This window comes from Mauremys reevesii, linkage group 10 (assembly GCF_016161935.1).
Source record: "Mauremys reevesii isolate NIE-2019 linkage group 10, ASM1616193v1, whole genome shotgun sequence".
Taxonomy (NCBI): domain Eukaryota; kingdom Metazoa; phylum Chordata; order Testudines; family Geoemydidae; genus Mauremys; species Mauremys reevesii.
Window position 1 is genome coordinate 12,844,428 of NC_052632.1, and position 20,371 is coordinate 12,864,798.

General features: G+C 44.9%; 1 protein-coding gene across 13 annotated transcripts in view; it reads left to right on the top strand.

Annotated features, from left to right (window-relative positions):
- The window catches only part of AKAP13 (A-kinase anchoring protein 13), a 337,762-nt gene that overhangs the window by 167,653 nt on the left and 149,738 nt on the right, over positions 1 to 20,371 (top strand). For 12 of the 13 annotated variants that reach the window (XM_039490381.1, XM_039490379.1, XM_039490382.1 and 9 more), the window contains 3 exons: positions 9,075 to 9,264; positions 10,171 to 10,197; positions 16,817 to 19,799. In XM_039490381.1, the coding sequence (XP_039346315.1) occupies positions 9,075 to 9,264; positions 10,171 to 10,197; positions 16,817 to 19,799 (3,200 nt within the window). The remainder of the gene's footprint in view (positions 1 to 9,074; positions 9,265 to 10,170; positions 10,198 to 16,816; positions 19,800 to 20,371) is intronic. The other variant, XM_039490387.1, reaches the window with a different exon arrangement.

The following is a 20,371-nucleotide window of genomic DNA, read 5'->3' on the forward strand; positions in this document are numbered from 1 at the left end:
ATGTTCAGCATCAGAAAGTAACACTTTTAAATATTTTTAAAATATATTTTTATTAAATATACTGTTTGCAAGAGGCGCCAGGTTGACAAATCTGGCATATGACATCTCCTTTGTCACAGCCCTAACCTAGTGGGGGTGTGGTCTCTATGGCTCATTCATTCTTTAGTATTTCTGCTGCGCATGCTAACAAGAGGGCTAATTATAGGAAGTTATTTTTGTGAGGTGTGTAGCTGTCTGCTAGAAACTTGATGCAGAGTACTAGCTTATTCCACACGGGTCACTGAAGGTCTTTAATCTGGGAACATCTTTTTGTCCCTACTAGACTGGGCAGATTCAGAGTAACCATTTTAAAGCATTCACACTGAGGGAGGCATCAGGATTGTAAGAAAAATGGGAAGAGTGGGGGAAATGATGTCCTTTTCATGTTCCCCCCCTGTTTGCACTCAAACCTTCCCTCTCCCCAAACTTCCAGTCTACTTCTTCCCCTGAACCCCTATGTTAGCAACTAACATAGCACCTCAGCTTCTCAGCATTTCTTCCAGTTAATGGATAAACATTACGTCAAACCCAATTATGGCTCAGAAACTATCCTGTTAAAATGTAATACCCGACAGACGAAACCTGGTGCCCTGTCGAGTAGCTCACATTCCCTGATGTCCTATTGGATCGATATATCCCCTTGAATGCTCACTCTCACTCAGCTGTTTAATAGCTTTGATTGCCACCCTCTCTTTCGGTTTTTATATTGTACTAGAATTTATACAGGCTATGATAGTGCTTTCCATGTCGTTTGATTTATTGTGCAAAACTTCCTTATTTTAAGCTGGTAACACTGTTACCTATTTCCCTCTCAATATTTATCTGTTATAGAGTTAATAAGATTTTTTGAGGTTGTGTGTATGGAATAACTTAGCAATAGTCATTCCAGTGTACCATCAAAGTTTTTCTGCACAGGATTCCATTTAGTCCAGCAAAAGGCTACCTTATAGATGGAAAACAAGTTTGTTCTTAACCAATATACAAGAAGAACAGTTCTTTTTCGAGTGCTTGCTCAAGTCCATTGTGTATTAGGTGTATGAGCTTGCCCCATGCACCGGTGCTGGAAGTTTTTCCCTCAGCAGTATCCATAGGGGACCAGCTCCGGCGCCCCCTAGAGAGGTGCACATGTGCCACGGTATAAGGGGCGCCACCGGCTCCCCCCACCCTCAGTTCCTTCTTGCCACCAGTGACGGTGCTTGAACATCTGCTGCTTCGGCTAGCGTTGTCTCGTTCTCTGTTTGTAGAACTTGTAGTATAGTTGTAGATAGTTGTTGTTACAGTTAGTTACCCTTAGTAGTTCTTGAAGTTCTCATAGTCCCAAACAGGACTCAGCTGGGGGACGGGGCATGCCCCAGTCCCCAGACTTTAAGCTCTGCGATCGCTGCAAACGGCCTATGCCCATCAGCGATCCACATAACTGCTGCCTAAGGTGCTTAGGCGAGGGACACATAAGCGATAAGTGTTGTATCTGCAAGTCCTTCAAACCTAAGATGAAGAAGTAGCGTGATATCCCTTTAAAAGCACTCCTAATGGAGTTGATACTCACGCCAGCACCAGAACAGCGGTCGGACTCCGCACCGAGTACCGTGGCCTCCGTGCGCAGTGCTCCGCCAGGGCCATCCACAAGCCGGCACTGGTCTCCCTCCACAGCTCCAGTCAAGAAGCCAAAAAAGACTGTGAGAGGAAGATCTCCTATCTCCCGCAAGGGAAAGGAGAGGGCTGGGGGCGAGCAAGAGAATAAGATCCTTCTATATCCAATAGAAGGAGGGGAGGGATAGCTGAGTGGTTTGAGCATTGACCTGCTAAACCCAGGGTTGTGAGTTCAACCCTTGAGGGGACCACTTAGGAATCTGGGGCAAAATCAGTACTTGGTCCCGCTAGTGAAGGCAGGGGGCTGGACTCGACTCAATAACCTTTCAAGGTCCCTTCCAGTTCTAGGAGATAGGATATCTCCATTAATTTAAATTTTATTTAAGATATAGTTGAAGGGGTGGCTTATAGGCAAAATGTAGCCTTCCATAGAGTTCTAACATAGCCTGTAGTTATGCATGTTCATTATGTAGGTGTGTCCTGCAGAGACAACATGTCCCATTATGCAACGCTCATCTTGACCAGAGAAACCTTTGTTTGGATACAGGTAGAACATTGCATGCTCAGGCAGTTTCCATTGGCCACACCTGTGTATTAAAGATGAGGATGGGTTAATCTGCTCCATTTTATCCTAAATACTTGCAGCTCCCAGGCTTACCCTAAGTTTCCAATGAGACCATCAGCTATGCAAAATTCAGCCATCCCTTTTCGTCACTAATTACCTTTAATAGGCTATTTTGGTTCCTTTGGTAATGTTGAGTGCTACGGTATTGGATCTCTAGAGGTGAATGCCAAGAGGTACCAATCTTTTTGAATTCAAGATAGTTGGTGTGAATATAAAACAAAAGGAAGAATTAATTTAATAACAGGCAATTATGTCTGTATAGTATGTGAGCTAATTTGCCTGCAAGTACATATCATATCAGTGTTGCTGTTTTGGTTTCTTATTTTACAGCCTGCATAGAGGCCTGAAAAAATGCTTGGTTTAAGAGTGTAGTCCCTTTATGGGAAGAAGTATGAATTACACTGAAAATATTTTTTCATACTATCTGAGGATATAAAAATCTGTGAACATTTATTAAAGAAGGGATGCAAATTAAACCACCTTTCTGACAGGAATTTTATATTGTCTGGTATTTATCAGTGGTCTGAACATTTCCCAAATTACAGTGTAAGGCATTTTGAAATCATTTGTTGAACATTTCACCTTTTACTGGGGAGCGCTGGTTACACAATCCAGAATTATTAGTGTCCTAATCTTCTACCCTGCTTCTGTTCACTTCCATATGCAGTATGGTAAGGAATTAGTCACTATTACACAAGTAAAATTTTAACTCTTTGTTGCCACCTCAGAAAGCATTCAAATTAGCGAGTGGCCCATAATATATTTGTTTCTGCTTTCCTGCCTATTTCTGGAGGCACCTAAAATGTGAAAATCTCTCTCATACACAAACTCTCACATCCACACATCCACACAGTCAGGTGTGGTAGTTGGTGAAAAGTTAATCACCTGAGCGTGTTGCTGTAGATCCCTTAACCCAAACAATTTATTTGAAAATGTCACTGGTGAGTATTAAACTTCTGTTTTATTGTAGTTCTGAGAGGCTATATTTCCAGATTACTTTGCATTGCCTCTGCACAATGGTAGTGAATACTATTTCAGCTGGGAGGTCATTGTATCCTCTCAGCCATGATAGTATTTTCACGAATGGTTCTTACCATTAAAAGTTATTTACCCAGGACAACCACATAATAGAATTCCCTTCTAGGACTAGGGAAATACTCTGGGATCTGACATACCATTGTGGTAACTTTGGGGAAATGTTGACTTTTTAATGGTGACCCGGTCATCGGTGTCATTAAATTTCAATAGTGAAGGATCTAACTGTGAGAATTATTGAAGCTGTTTGCGCTGTTCTGTCACAGAGCACTCACTAAAATCTGAATAGATTGTCTAGTGCAGGAGTGGGCACATTTTTTGGCCTGAGGGCCACAATTGGGTTCCGAAACGGTATGGAGGGCCAGGTAGGGAAGGCTGTGCCTCCCCAAACAGCCTGGCCCCCGCCCCCTATCCACCCCTCCCACTTCCTGCCCCAATTGCCCCCCTCAGAACTCCCAACTCATCCACCCCTCCAGCTTCTTGTCCCCTGACCACCCCCTCCCAAGACGCCCCGCCCCTAACTGCCCCCCCCAGACCACACCTCCATCCAACCCTCCCTGCTCCCTGTCCCCTCACTGCCCCAACCCCTATCCACACACACCCACCCTGACAGGACTCCATATGATTTTCAAACCTTTGCAAATCAATATCTGAAACTTTGCACTTAGGACCACAGAGTCCAATTGCAAATGCATCTCTCTGGTTTTTGAAGCACATTTTGTTTTCCCCTTCTCATTCTTCTTCCCTCTTCTTAAAAATATCTCATCAGTAGTTGCAGGAAGTTCTAAGACTTGCTGTAGAGCTGCAGATTTCTATCTCTTTCCGTTTGCAAGATAGTGACGCAGAGCCATCGTATTTGCTCTGCTGCATTAAATCTGTTTTGTTTCTTAAGTGCCATTCACCAGAGAAGAGCAAATGATCTACTTGGACAGCCTTTGGACATGAAAATATATTGTGCTGTTTTACATTTCAAATGTACTAACTGCACTAGGGTGTGACCAGTCAAATTAGTTTCTTGGATTCAGTACGTCATGGTCATGGCCTGAATTACTTTGGTGGTAGCAATGATTTGGGTTAATTGCTTTGGCTGTCACTCCTTTTTGGGCTTGCATCCTAATCTGAGATGTTTCTGTAGCTGCAGGATGGCCTGGTAAATATTTTTCCTGCTTGGATGCAAACACTGTTCATCCCTAAAGAAACAAATTTCTTCCCTCCAGGAATATTTTTTTTTCTGATTAGGATTTTAGAACAACTAAAACAGGGACTGAGAGCAGAGAATTCATCCCAGTTTTTATCCTGGAACTTTATTCAGTGCTGTGTGGATACTCTCACAGCGTAGATCTGATCAACAGGGATCCTAGTTTTTCATGATAAAAACCCCCAAAATTTTCTGATTAAAAAACCATAAAAATGCGTGCTTTTCTGTGATTAAAATGAAACTCTGAGCTTTAGTTTCCGTAGCTACCATATTCAGTTGAACACATTCTTTTACTGATCTACTTACAATTTTTAAACAGGTTCAAAGCCTACCAGTGCCATCACTCATTATAATAAAATAAATTGCCATTTGTATCTACAGCCTTGCTCCTACAGTACTGAACAGCACATTACCATCAACATGAAATTTGTCCTTGCCAAACTCAGTGACAGTCTTTAGGAGTGATTTATAAGGTTTTTGGTATCTTTCCATAACTTTAATTACTCATATCTGGAGGCTGAAGTAAAATTTGAGATGCATTAAAACACTAACCCCTGTACACGGTTGAATAAATTTTATTTAAATTTATAAATTTAGGCAGTCTGACTTGCTGGGGAACTCAGAGTCTGGAAAAACCCCAGTCAGCAGAGAGTGAGATGCAGGTCTCTGCTCAAGAGAGGGACAGCTGGGGAGCTGGAAGAATGGGTGCCTTTGCTGGGCTACACAGGGGAAATACAAGTGCAGTTGCCCTGAGCTGTGGCAATACCTTCCTCTGGGAGGAGTCCCATTCGCTGAAGACTCATCACGGTCCTCAGTGGGACAACTCGTGGAGTAAGGGTGGTAGATGCAGGCCATCTGGTATATCTTTGTTTCATTTGGGCATGGTACAGATGACTGTTATTGCATACTGAGCTAATAGTCCCCTGCGACTGCCTGGATGTGAGATGTAATTTCCTACTTAACAAGGTTTACGCACCATTATGGAAATGTTCAGTTTAACCCTCAGCATGAAATTTGTATATGAAAGAGATTTTTTTCTTTGTGTGTGGAAGTAATTATTTGCATAAATCTGGCATACTTCTGTGAAGGTGGTGAATTTCATTAGAGGCAAACAGATAGGCGTAGTTACTCTGTAATTCATTTCTGAATTTTGATGTTTGTGAAGTCATTCATAATCCTGAATTCTGCAGATTGCTTTGTGGATGCCTGTTTGAAGATGCTCGCAAATATACTTGAAGCTGATGGGAAATTGACAAAGGCTGCTGTGCTTAGTTCTCTTTAATCTCGCTGATGTTGCTCTCATGAATTGGAGAATGGGCTTTTCACCATGACTGCTTCATTGTGTTCCGAAAGCTGCTCTAAGTACAGTGATTTCTCATATATGACAGCTGAAAAGAAAAGTAGCTCAGACAGAAATGTCTGTGTTTCCTTGATAAAGAAGGGCCATTTGTCCAGTTAACTGAGCTATTAAAAGCATAAAATAACTTGGATTGCAGGGGTTTGATGGTTGGTTTTACAGAAGTTGAAACAGCCATTTGTAATAGAAAACTGTACATTACCTTCTCTTTCTTTATTGAAATATTGATTCTGATTCTGAATAAATCAGGAGCAATTCCATTGAAGTCAATTGAGTTACACTGTGGAAAAAGAGAGGAAAATCAGGTCCATTTAGACTGGGCTTGATTTGGATGAATCATGGATTAATTTGAAGTGAGTCATAGAAATTAGAAAAAATCTGTTAGGGCGGCTAGTCCATCAGCCACTGTCAGTACAGGATTGTTCTTTGCAATATATATAGTGTATAAAACTGTCTCAGGGTAGCTCCACCCGACCGTGCCCACTATCTGCTGCTAGTGTTGATAGAGAAACCTTAAATCTGAGCGAATAAATGAAGACTCGCACACCACTTCTGAAAGGTTGCCGACCCCTGCTCTAAGTGATGTTTAGAGTCTCTTGTCATCATGCTACCTAGGTATTTGAAGTGCTCACCACACTCCAATTCAGATTTGGATAGAAATATCTCAGTTTTCCAGCAGATTTAGATGTTACCATTGTCTTTGTCTTTTCGTGTGATGTCTTTAGACCTAACATATCTATTTCCACCGCTATTCTTTCCAGCAATTTGTGCTCCTCTTCTTGCAACAGTCCTATCTGATTAACATCATTGGTGAAACGCAGATGACTAATTTTTGTCCACTGACAGGTATGCCCTCCTGTAGGCTTTCATTAGTGGATCTTTTAAAAATTTCCTCAATGTAACAGTTTAAGAGGGTTGGTGGTAGCATGCAGCCCTGTCTGACATCTATCCTCATGTCAAACCAGCTGCGTTACTCATGCACACTGAAGCCATCTTGTTTCCATAGAGATTTGTTATGAGCCTTATTACATTTTCCCCGGCTCCGACCAGCCACAGGATTGCCCAAAGAGGTTTGTGCCATATGCTATCAAATGCCTTAGCATAATCCACAAAGGCATGGGCCACTCTCCCATCATTCTCCAGCACTTTCTGACATAGCAAATGCAGATTGAATATTTGCTCCACTGATGTAAGAGCCCAAGGCTGTGTCTACGCCACACACCTTACAATGGCATGGCTGTGCCACTGCAGCCACGCCATTGTAAGATGCGCAATGTAGCCGCTCTCTGTTGCCGAGAGAGAGCTCTCCAAGCAACAAAATAAAACCACCTCCAGTGAGGGGCGGTAGCTTCATCACTAGGAGCGCATCTCCCACCAACAAAGCACTGTCCACACCGGTGCTTTTCGGCATCAAAACTTTTGTCATTCAGGGGTGTGGTTTTTTTCACACCCCTGAGTGACAAAAGTTATAACTGGGCCAGCAACCTTTCAGAAGTGGTGTGCCGAGTCTTCATTTATTCACTCTAATTTAAGGTGTTTTGCATGCCAGTAATACATTTTAACGTTTTCAGAAGGTCTCTTTCTGTAAGTGTATAATATATAACTAAACTATTGTTGTATGTAAAGTAAATAAGGTTTTTAAATGTTTAAGAAGCTTCATTTAAAATTAAATTAAAATGCAGAGCCCTCTGGACCAGTGGCCAGGGCCTGGGCAGTGTGAGTGCCACTGAAAATCAGCTTGTGTGCCGCCTTTGGCACACGTGCCATAGGTTGCCTACCCCGAGTTATAATGACAAAAGTGCAGTGTAGACGTAGCCCAAATCTCATTTTAAAAAAGAGATTTCAGCACCTTGGAACCAAAATCTCATTGACAGTTCATGGAATTTAGGCTCCTCAAATGACTTTTGAAAATTGGATTTAGGCTCCTAAATCTGTTAGACATTGGAATGCTGAGCACAGTAATGCCTAAATACCTTTTAAAAATCTGGGTTCTGATTCCTAACTGATCAGCTTCAGCTGGAAGGTTGCTGATCTAGCACACCTGTGCTGGGCCCAACTCCCCTTAAAGGGCCAATCACACTGTGATACAGCACAGCACATCGGTATGATTTATACTTTTAGATTCAAATTCAATCTTTATCACAGGCATCACTCTCAAATGCAAACTTCTGCTAGGCCTGAATTTGGCTTGTAACCTTAATGGAAATTCTATTTGACTGTCTTCTTTCAGTTCCGGTTCTTAAACTGTGCCATTTACTGTGGTATCTGAGTTCATGTTAACAGTTAGAATCATAACAATTTTCCTAACAATTAGGGACAGGAAAAGTTCCATATGGGTGTGCCTCTGTTCTTCTGTCAGTGTAGTCATACTCTGAAGTTTGTAGTGAAGGTGGCAGTATTTTGACTATTACTGTATTCATTTTATGTAAATCAGAATGTAATTTACTTATAGCTTTAAAGCTCTGTGCTAGTGGACACAGCGGCATGGTTTTCTTTTTCTTTTTCCCCACAGGACTGACCCTTTTTTAAAGATTTTGTTACTGTAAACTGACAAAATGGGAAGCTCTATAATGAAATCAATAATCCTATTGTAGAGGGACTTGATACCTCAGGATATTGGTGACCTAACTGTTATGTAAGAATGGTCATATAAGATCTTCCCCTTTAGGCCAGCCGTTCAAATCAAGTCCAGTTCAGTAATGATTGAAAATTGCTACCACATGATGGCTGCTTGCACTCTGTGAAGTGAGTTGATTGTCTCAGTCTGATCCCCAGAGGAATGTTTCTGTCATAAAAGTTGTTATGCTGTTTGCCTATTGCCCTACAGTCCTTATTCCACAGATTAGGAGACAGATCCCACTCTAGGGCTGTCAACCTAGCCACCGTAGTCTGCATTAAATTCACTTTAGAAAGCAATCACTTTGCCTGTCGTCACTACTTGCTATAACCTTCTGACAGCTTGGAAACTCCAGGTCGATAAGACTCGGCAGGACTTTTTGGGATGTAGCTTGTCATTGACTCTAACTCTCAACTCCAGTTCATTTCCCTTTGCCAAGATTGGGGAGCGTATGTGTTTCTTGGCCTGACCACCTCGCCTGCAGAGTAAACCACCTTGTAGTCTCTTTTGCTTGGGCCATTGACTAGATGAGTATCCAACCAAGGCATGTGTGTCACTGCATCACAGCATTTCAGTCTCGTTTATGTGTTAACCTGGGTTTGTTTTATTTCAGAGAGGAAGCTGGTGAACCAGACTCTTGGAGCACTTTGTCTCATATAGTGCACTCGGGGGACTACTGTGTGAAATATCACTGTGGGCTGAATGTTTATACGCTAACGGCTGAAGCCAAGGAAGGAGCAAAGGCCAGCATGGAGCATGACATAGAGCAACTCCAGAAATTCATAGCAAGCCACCAGCACACGGTGAGAAAGGGACAGGGCAATACACTGAGTGTAAATGTACCTCGGCTGCCTGCTGCTGTTATCTTGAGCTTCCAGGTATCTTGTAAGAAACTGTGCACCTAGGCAGTGCTCACATAGGGATTTACAAATGACACTAGACCATCACATCTCGAAGAACCACAGTTACAGTAAGAAACTGTTTCTTAACTTAGATATGCCATATATACTCTTTCATTAGCCCGTTCGTTTATAAGCCAGCCCCCCAAGATGGTTAGGTAAAAATAGCAAAAAGTATATGACCCTTTCATAAGCCAACTCTATATTTCAGGGATTGGCAAACTTTGGCTCCTGGCCCGTTAGGGTAAGCCGCTAGCGGGCCTGGACGTTTTGTTTACCTGGTGCGTCTGCAGGCATGGAGACCCTCAGCTTCGAGTCTCCGCGGTTTGCCGTTCCCAGCCAATGGGAGCTGCGGGACGTGGTGCGCCACTTCCCGCAGCACCCATTGGCTGGGAATGGCAAACCGTGGATACTGGGAGCTGCGGGGCTCCGTGCCTGCAGACGCTTCAGGTAAACAAAATGATAATGTATTAGATATTTAATTCAATGATTCCATAAAGTTTAAAATCATCAAATGTTGGTGTAGGCTCATTTATAAGCTGACCCCCGCTCTTTGATGCATCACTTTTTACCAAAAATATTCAGCTGATGAACGAGTATATATGGTAATTAACTAATGCCCAGGGGTATCTTACCTGGGAACTGTCTGCTTTCCTCTGATTTGGGAGTGGGGCTCTACTAAAGGCATTGTTAGGATGAAGGGAAGTTTTCTGCCATCTGGGAGGTGGAGCTCGGTCAGGACTCTCTAGTGAGAAGCAAATCCTGCCCTGCACCTCCTTCCTCATGTACTCTGCCTTTCTCTGCTTCCAGATCCTGACTCGTCCCTGCATGGAGAAGGCGAGTTGCAGCCTGAGGGCAAAAGAAAATTGTTTGGAGCACAGGGTAGTTCCCTGCAGGGTGGTTGGGTCAGTGGGCGGGGAGTGTGAGGTGGGTTCTGGTACTGGCTGGGGTTAATAGAGGGCTAGGGAGATGGGAATGTTTTTGTCTGGGAGAAGACAATAATAGATCTCCCAGGAAGCAGCACTCTGGTTGAGGGGAAAGGCCAGAGGAGAGGTAGTGGGAGCATTGTACACTCTTCTTTAGTACCTCCGTGCAGGATTCTGAGGGTGAGTCCACTCCTGTTAAATGCTGTAGGAGTTCATGGTGGGGTTTTCAGAAGCACTTGGCATTGGCCCGATACTGCGCCCATTGAAGTCACTGGGAGCTTGATCATAGGATCTGCAATTAGGTCAAGGCTGAGGTCTTTGCAAAATTCCACTCTCAGAGGTGCCAGGGAGACCCTCTTCAGACGGTGAAATGCAAAATGGTGGTCAGGATTTTACAGCTGCTGCAGAACTGTACAGTTTTCCTTGTGTGTCCAACCATTCCTTTCAGATGTCTGTATGTTTTTGTTTAATTCTACCATCCTAGGACTGTCCTACACTAGGAATTTACTTTGGGATAGCTACGTCTCACAGGGATATGAAATATCAAACTCCTGAAAGAGGTACTGTAGCTATACCACCCTAACCCCTGGTGTAGACCAGCAATAGGTTGATGGAAGAATTCTTCTGTTGACCTCTCTACCACCTCTCAGGGCAGTGGATTACCTATGCCAATGAGCGAAGCCCTGCTGTTGGCATAGGTAGTGTCTACATGAAGAGTTACAGCCCGCAGAGTTGTTGTATTTAAATATTACTACTCCTTTTTCATTAAGAGATAAAAAGGAGGAGGTCGGAGGAGTATTTTTCATTTTTACTAGTTGAAGTTTTAGCACACTGATCATTCTGAACAGCAGTCCTCACTGTCGTCTGAATACAGAATGGTAGCAACTCTGGGTTTCAGCTGGTGGTATTGGTGATACTGGTACTGGTGATGCAAGTGGCAAACCAAAGCAAGTGTTGGAATCACCTCACTTTGCCTCCCCTTACCACCAGATGACAGTAAAATATGTCTAACGTACCAAGCATGTTTCTTTTTGATGGTGCAGATGCCTGACGGGTTCATTTTGTCTGACAATGAAATCAGAAAAGCTATGTTTAGATTTTTTTTCCAGACCTGTTTCACTTCAAATCTAATCTGATTTGAATTTGGAAAGCAGCCCTGCAATTACTTCATTTAGGCTCAGCTGAAAGCCAGTTGGCTTTCTCTGGAGAAGGCTCTATTTTTCAGTCTATCAGCAGTCTGACTTCACTGCGAGGATGTGAAGGCTCCCACTCCCCCTCTCTTTCAAAACCTTGCTTGTTCCACAACAAATGTCAGTTTTGTTTGTGTTTTTCTGTATTGGCTGGAAACCAGTAGAGCATTCCCTGTGCTCTGCTGCAGGGTGGGAAGCCACCAGACAGCTGACACTCCATTTGAACTTGTTCAGTTGCGCACCCACACAAATGGATCTATCATGTGTTCTTTCTTCATGATAGAGCAGTATTTCCAGCCAATGCCCACTCCTTCTCAGTCATTTATGTGCATTCTAACCCACCATGGAGCTTGGACAGCATCGCAAGTTTAGAACTGCATGGTCTGTCATTGTAGTGGCACGGGAGCACCCCTATAGTTAAGGTTGCATCATGACATCTGTTTAAAGGTTAACGCTTCTAAGTCCTCTAAAACTGATATGCTTAGTCAATTTTTTTTTTAATTTGGTGTGCCTCAGGTGGGTGCTTGGTGGCATTAAAGACCCAAATTTGGAGTCATATGAGCACGGGGTTCTGGAGATACAAGCCCCTCTCTTCCCCTAAATAGCCATTTAAGAAAAGTTTCTAGGTGGGTTTCTTTGCCCAGAGCTAGGGATTAAACTATTGATGTGATGCAGGTCAAAATGGTCTCAATCTGTTGAGTTTTATCCAGAGTAGTGCATGGCATCCACAAAATCTTTGAGACCCCCAAATTGAGAATGGTATTTAAGTAAATGTACATATTTACACTCTGCATGCACCGATATAGAAAAATGGCTAAAATGGCTTCCATTCCCACCATTTTATATGTTTCAAAGCTTGACTCTTGTAAGTGTTCTAAAATCCAAATAGTTAATTGGATAGCTTTGAAATGTGGTGTGCCTCATAGGGGTGCAAGGTAGCATTAGTGATCCAAATTGGGGTCCTGAGTTACAGCCCCAACTCCAAAAAATCAGTTTCTTTCTGCTGCCTTGTACTGTTAAACTGAGAGGTACTAATGACTAAGGCTACAATTATGTCACGAAATCCGTCATTTCCAGTGTCGTCCGTGACAATTTCTGCTTCAGCCCTGGGGTCACGGGGCTGGATTTGTCAGCCAGTGGAGGCACCAGAGCTCTCAGCTGCCGGCCCTGGAGCTCTGAGCTGTATGTGTGTGTGTGTGGGGGGGGGGGGGCCCACAACTCCCAGGCGCCTGCCTGGAGCTCCAAGCCTCTGGAGCTCTGAGCCGCAGCCGGGGCCCCCGCAGGTCCCAGCTGTTGCGGGCAGCAGGTCGCCTCGGAGCTCCCAGGTGCGACGGCTCTTGGAGTTCCACGGGTGGCAGGTGGCCCCTGGAGCTCCCACCCATGAGGGCAGTGGGGGGGCCCCCCAAGTTCAGAGCTGGGGGAGGGGGCCCCATCAACTCCCAGTTGCCAGTCCTGGAGCTCTGAGCCTCCACGGGCAGTGGGGCCCGCCGCTCCTAGCCACTGTGAGCGTCAGCAGCGGTGGGTGTTGGGGGGCCCGCCCACTCCCTATTTTCTCAGGGTTATTTTTAGTAAAAGTCACGATATTTCTGTGAATTTTTGGTTATTGGCTGTGACCTGTCTGTGACTTTTTTACTAAAAATTGGCATGAGAAAATCTTAGTCTTACTAATGACTGATGAATCAGAGACCTCTTGATGGCTGTGAATTCATCCTGTCATTAACATAACCAAACGACATGTTAAACACAAACCACCACCTAAGACGAAAGGAGTTTTGAACTGAATGGCCGGAGGTTGCTACAATTTGTGAATCATAAGTAGTTATTTGCGTTTGAGAGGTCATGGGATCAAAGTATTTTTTGGGGGAAATTAGGCATGTGAGTGCTCCCTGGGAACGGAGGGGCATTGGGGTCGAAAAGTGGGGAAGTATGGGGAGAGGGGTGTGGGGTTGCAGCGTGGGGAGGTGGGATTAAAGGGAGGGGGATAAATGGTGATGGTGGGGAGGGGAGAAAGGTTGGGGGCTCAGGTGAGACGGGGGTGGCACCTCGAGCTCTGCCAGTGCATCCCGACTATGCACCCAACCCCGTTACCTCTTCCAAAGTCTTTGGGGGAAAATTAGCTATGCAAATATTTCCCGGGAGTGGTGGGGTGAGTGAGGGGAGAGGTGTGTGGGGCTGCAGCGAGGAGAGGGTGGTTATGAGAAGGGGGATAACTGCAAGGGGGGAAAGAGGTTGAGGGATCAGGTGAAGGAGGCTCGGGGGTTAGAGACAATGGAGGGGTACTAAATAATAAATAAATAAAAATTGGAGATATACCAATCTGCTAGAACTGGAAGGGACCTTGAAAGGTCATCAAGTCCAGCCCCCTGCCTTCATTAGCAGGACCAAGTACTGATTTTTGCCCCATATCCTTAAGTGGCCCCCTCAAGGATTGAGCTCACAACCTTGGGTTTAGCAGGCCAATGCTCAAACCACTGAGCTATCCCTCCCCCCTGCAGTGGGAAGGGGGCTGTGGGGGTGTGTGGCAGAGGGGAGAATAGGGGCAGGGGCACTTGTCAGTCTCACATTACCTCCTCCCTTGTGTATGTCCATATCCCAGACATATCTGGTGGGCTCTCATGTCTCTAGTGGTTCTAAGTCCCCTTTCTGCCCCCCCCCCCAGCTGAGCTATGGGGTACCTTGCACCTCTGGGTGTGTCTGAGCCTCTCATACTGCCACCCATGTGTGGGTCAGGATCTAGGGGGCCCATGCTCGTCTATAGTCCCCCTCCCCATCTTCCTCAGTTGAGCCAAGATCTGAAGTCCTGCCCATTTGAATGGGGAGCTGAGAACGGGCATACCATGTATATCATAGGCTCTAAAGTGGGTTGGGAACATTCACTAAGATGAATGGACTGTCCACCATGTAGAATCATAGAATCATAGAATCATAGAATTCAAGATCAGAAGGGACCATTATGATCATCTAGTCTGACCTCCTGCAAGATGCAGGCCACATAAGCCGATCCACCCACTCCTTAGCAAGTGAACCCTGCCCCATGCTTCGGAGGAAGGCGAAAAACCTCCAGGGCCATAGCCAATCTTCCCTGGAGGAAAATTCCTTCCCGACCCCAAATATGGCGGTCAGCTGAACCCCGAGCATGCGGGCAAGACTCTCCAGCCAAACCCTCTGGAAAAGGTTACATCATACCAGGCACATAATTGACCTATTGACTAAGCCCGTTATCCTATCATACCATCCCCTCCATAAACTTATCTAGCTTAATCTTAAAGTCGTGGAGGTCCTTCGCCCCACTGTTTACATCGGTAGACTGATCCATTAATGAACTCCCATGATGGATAGAAAACTTCGTCTAATTTCAAGCCTGAATTTCCTGACTGACAGTTTATATCCGTTCGTCCTTGTGTCCACATTAGCACTGAGCTGAAATAATTCTTCTCCTTCCCTGGTATTTATCCCTCTGATATATTTAAAGAGTGTAATCATATCTCCTCTCATCCTTCTTTTGGTTAAGGAAAACAAACCGAGCTCCTCCAGTCTCCTTTCATACGAAAGGCCTTCCATTCCTCGGATCATTCTAGTGGCCCTTCTTTGTACCTGTTCTAGTTTGAATTCATCCTTCTTAAACATGGGAGACCAAAACTGCACACAATACTCCAAATGAGGTCTCACCAACGCCTTATATAACGGGACTAGCACCTCCTTATCCCTACTAGAAATACCTCGCCTAATGCAACCCAAGACCGCATTAGCTTTTTTAACGGCCACATCACATTGCCTACTCATAGTCATCTTGCGATCAACCAGGACTCCTAGGTCCTTCTCCTCCTCCGTTACTTCCAACTGGTGCGTCCCCAGCTTATAACTAAAGTTCTTGTTAGACAACTAAAGTTCTTGTTAGACAACTAAAGTTCTTGTGTCACAGAGCTGTTGTTTCAAGTTGTCTTAATCTCCATGGGGTGTTCTGATTCAGCTGAATCAGATCATGGTACACCTTTCAGAGCCTCCTATGCTGAAGATGGATATGTAGAGGAGCCCTTTTCCACCGTTGTCCCTCTGTCCTTCCTGTTTAAAGGATGATGCTTTTAAGTGCTCTAAAATCTGCATGCTTGCACAGATATTTGCTATACTTCATGGGAGTGCAGAGTGGGGCGAGTGACCCCATTTAGGGTCCTTGGAACCAATTCTGGAGAGAAAAGCCCCTCAAATAATTATCCATTTTCAAAAAGTTTGTGTGGTTTTTTTGTTCTGAACTAGAGATTAAACTTTTGCTCTGAAGTGGGACAAAATGGTCTCTGTCGATCAGATTCTACCCTAGGTAGTGCATGGCACCTGCTAAGTCTTGCAGGGATCCAAATTGTGAACAGTATTTAAGAACAGGTAAGCTTCTTAGTAGATGTGCAGTCTGGAAGGATTACATCAATCAAGAAAAAAAAAAGGGTTTCTATGCAACCACTTTATGCTTGCCTGGGTAGTTCAAGGGAATTGGCCAACCCCATTGCACCGGTGAATATCCCACCACTGACACTTCTCATCTGAGCTGTTGTACACCTGAACTATAGAGATTTAATAATGCATATTCCTTGCTACAAGCAGTCTCTGTTATTATGTGGTTTTATTTTATGACTAGGGTTACTGTAAACACAGCAGGATAGTCAGCAGCTGTTGTAACCAAAATGCGTGTTACATAGGGTGGGGAGGAGCTGGAGACAGAGGACTTGGTGTATGGGAGTGGGGTGGGAGAAGAAGCAAGCACGGGGAGATGGGCTGTGGAGGGAATGGGCAATGAGGAAAGGTGGTAAGCAAGCCTTGGATTGGTTGTTTGAGAAAATCCTGTATTTTACTAGCCCCCAGGGGATGGTGGCAAGTGGCTGCTTCCTGCTTTGGGGGCAGATTAATACAGTGTTTCCAAAGACACAGGGGATCTGTAATCCTCCTACAGGGTGGCAGTTCAGCCCAGAGCCAGTCTCGAAAAGAACTGCATGTGCCATTTTGGAGCTGGATTGTACATTCAAATGCATGTTTACTTAATACTGCAAATTAAATTTAAATCCTGCTCTTTTCTGAGTTTAAATTTAAATCCATTCAAGCAATAGTCTTCAATATATCCAGTGGCTGGCAAGACTTAAAAGATCAATTTACTGTTCCAGTACATTTTGTAAATGTGGTTCAAGTGGATATACACGCAGAGATGGAGGGAGGGGCTGGTCTCATTTTGTATGCACTCGAGTTAATGTTACAGATTTAAGAATTGTACAGGTGACTGATAAATCAACATGTGCACTTTGAGAGTGTGACATACAGCACAACAAATAGTCATAGTCTTCATTTCCCTCTTTTCAGAGTGCAGCCAAACAGCCAGAGCCTGAGCTGAGAACTTCAGAGGATAACTGCAATATAGGAACAGAGGTGGAGGGTTTTCTGGCTGCTGCAGCCCCCCTCTCAGAAGAAATGCCAACGGAAGGAAGCAAAGAATGCCCTTCTGCACTGGTTGGCTTTGAGGTGAGGCAGCTCTCAGCCCCAACGGGCCACGAGGAGAACCAATGTGACAGTGGGAGTCTGGAAGTGCTTAACGACACATCAAGGGACTTGTTGAGCCTGGCGCGTATAGAGAACCCAGGGTTTTCCTGTGAAAGTAAAAACGCAGCTACGTTGAGTAAAAAGGAAGAGGAGGGGCCAGCCGCTATTGTAGACTCTGGGACTGTATCAGATAAAAATGACTGCACACTGAGCTCGGCTGCTGGAGTAAACGGTGCTGCAAGCCTATCCTGTGGAAATACAGATGAGGAAACCGGAATGACATCCACTGGAGTTGTTTTGAGTCGAGCCAGCCGGTGTAGTAGAGATAATACCCAACAGGAAGTGCAAATCGTTGAAGAGTGCACAACTGAAAGCTCTCTTCCTGTGGCTGAAACTACATGCGAAGCCCAAACGCCCTGGGAGGGTGTGGATGTGGCTATGGGCCAGGCAGAATGCAAGAACTGTACAGGGTCGGTGGATGCTGCTTCAATCCAGCAGCATGTGGAGAATGGAGAGGATGAGACCCGGGGTTCAAGAACTTCAAGTCTGAAAGAGCAGCCCCCAGCAAGTGGGGAGTCATTCCATGCTACAGAGCCCTTTCTTGCAGCATCACCAAAATCTCCAAGAGAAGGTGGGGAATGTGGAGATGGACAAGAGATGCAGGCACAGGATAGTGCAAATGCACGTGTCAACAGTGATATTATCCCTGTTGGCCTTTGGGAGACAAGTGGCAGCGAAGAGAGTGGAACAGACCCAAACACCAAAAATGCAAAGATTGGTTTGGCAGCAGGCTTAGTCCAAGGTGAACCCCTTGTAAAGCAGAGGCAGAGTATGATTGCCAACACTGGAGAGGAGCTGCTGGTTGTGACTGAAATAAAGGTTTCAGAGAATGCATTGAAACATGAGCCTGTTGTTTTGGAAGTGAATAACAATAGTAAGAGTGGTGAGCAGGGCGTGCAGGCGGAAGATGGAAACGCAGACCTTGGGCTGAATGAACTGGTTTTGAGTGACAATGTGGTGAATAATTCTGAAATGAAAAACAGTCCCCTTGACAGGCCTGGTCCAAGTGATGCAGAGACTGTGTGTTCCCTTGAAAGCAGTAAAACCATCGCAATTGTAAATGAAGGCGAAGGTGACAGTGAAGCCCTTAAAACGATGTCACCAGGAACTGAAACTACTGGCAGAGGAAGCACAGATTCGGCAGAGGAAGGCCAGGGGCCTGCTGGCAATTGCCACCCTGAGACTCAAGCTGTTTTAAAAGGTGAAATGTGTGACAGCTTAAAACCAGACACTGCTTCAGCTAGCAAATGTGAGCCTGGGTCACAACCTCCATTTGACGCAGGTTTGTCCTCAGCAGGAAAAGAGCCTCTGCAAAACCAACTGGTGGCATCAGAAAGCATTTCTGAACAGGAGGCGGCTGGCAAGCAAATCAAATCATTCTCGTCTCCCTTATTTAAAGAAGATTTACAACAGGGACAGGCAATCGGTCAGGAGAGAGAGGCTGCAGTGGCACCTCCAGGACAGGAGGCGTTTGTGCATGGTAATGATCCTGTCTTCTCTTCATGTGGCCTGGGCACAGAGTGTATCCAGGATAATTTAATGGACACACCCTCTGCAATTCATAATAAAGAATCTAAACAAAACCAGGAAGTAGCAGCAGTAGCAGAGACAGCAGTGCTTGCTGAACAGGACAGTTCTGTGCATGGTGAGATACCAGCAGAAACTAGTTTGCCTAAAGACGGTGGGGGAAAAGAGGGCTCTGATGAGCAAAGTCTGTCACAGCCGGCTGAAGAGAGTAAAGCTGAACCCAGTCAGGAGCTGTGCGAAAGTGGGACACTTGGCAAAGAAAAGGGTTTGTCCGAGGAGCCTGCTACTGCTGCTATTGTGAAATCCTCTGTTTGCAGTCAGGGCGAGGAGTCTGCAGTGACTGACAGTAGCGCAGATATTGGGCTGAAAGGGGAAATCTCCTGTCAGGAAGCAGATGACAATGCAACAGTGGATGCAGAAGAAAGTATTGTACAAGGGCCTGAATCAGAGTACAAATCGCTGGATGCAAAGAATGACCCTCCTCCCGACGCAATGTTGAACCAAGAATGTGATCTCAGTCCGGGGGCACAGGGAGGCTCTCTGCAAAACAAAGCACCAGAATTAAAGGAGGTCTCTTTTATGGAAGCACCTTCTGTTGCCTTTGAGAATAAGGCACCTCTAGGTGTAGCTGAAACATCCACAGTACCAGGTGATCCAGAAGAGGAGGAGGATATGAACAATGTACTCTCCAGAGCATCACTTCAGCCTATTGCAGAAGAACCCCCCTGCGACAGCGACTCCAGCACTGACACCATCTGTTTGGCCAGTGAGAGCGAAGTTGGGTTTGAAGTGAAAGAAGCCCAGCAACAGGTCTTGGATTGGCCCAAAAAAGATCAAGAGGAGCAGAGCAATGCCATGCTGGAAGCGTCTCTCTCACAGTCACAGCCATACAATATAAATGCTGCTGCTGAGCTTACAGATGACGTGGGGGCAAAGAGCTTGGTTCCAGAGGCTGAGGGCTCCTGGCTGGATAAAGTTGCCAATATGGTGAAAAGTCCCGATGGATTTGTTTCTATATCAGAAACTTCTTCCGTCCCTGAGTCTGCAGTTGGGAAGCTAGAGTGTGTACCTGTTGGGGTTCTCCCCCCATCCCCTCCCGAAGCCCGAGTGATTATGGGAGACATCCTTAATGGAGATATGGATTTAAGTTTGCAGTTGGGTGAACCAATGAATCGGGGGGATGCAAGCTCAGAAGTGCTAGGATCTGAGTCTGTTACAGGTAAGCAAAATAGTGTCTTGTTTATTTTATATAGCACCATATGTGCGCATGGCATTTCACATGCAAATAAAGGAAGAAGCTCTCTGCCAGAAAGAGCTTCCAACTTAAATGAGATTTCTTTTTTTTTTTATTTAAAGAATGAAAATCAGGCCATGGTGGGGAGAGAAATGGGTGTCAGAGGCCAGCCCTGGGAGGGGAATCCTGACTTGGCAAGTGCACATTCTTTTCCTGCGGAGACCAGAAATCTGAAATAGATATTAAAGGTTTACACTACAAGTACATGTTTCTAGGATTGCATCACAGTTAGGAAACAGTCTTATATTTATGCCAAAGTATTTTAGAGGAATCTTTAACATGTAAATTATGTTCCCTAGTAGGAAAGAAAACAGTTAAATGGGAGTGTGATGCTGAAATTTGCTGTGTGTTTGTTATGTTTTTCCTTCTGGGCCAGGTGTCTTAGGGTTTTGTGCTAACTTGACTCTTTCCTTCAATTCTGTCCCGTATTCTCTGCAAATTTGGAGTTAGAGTATAACCGTGCTGTATTAAAGCTTCCTTACCGGTCAACTGGAACA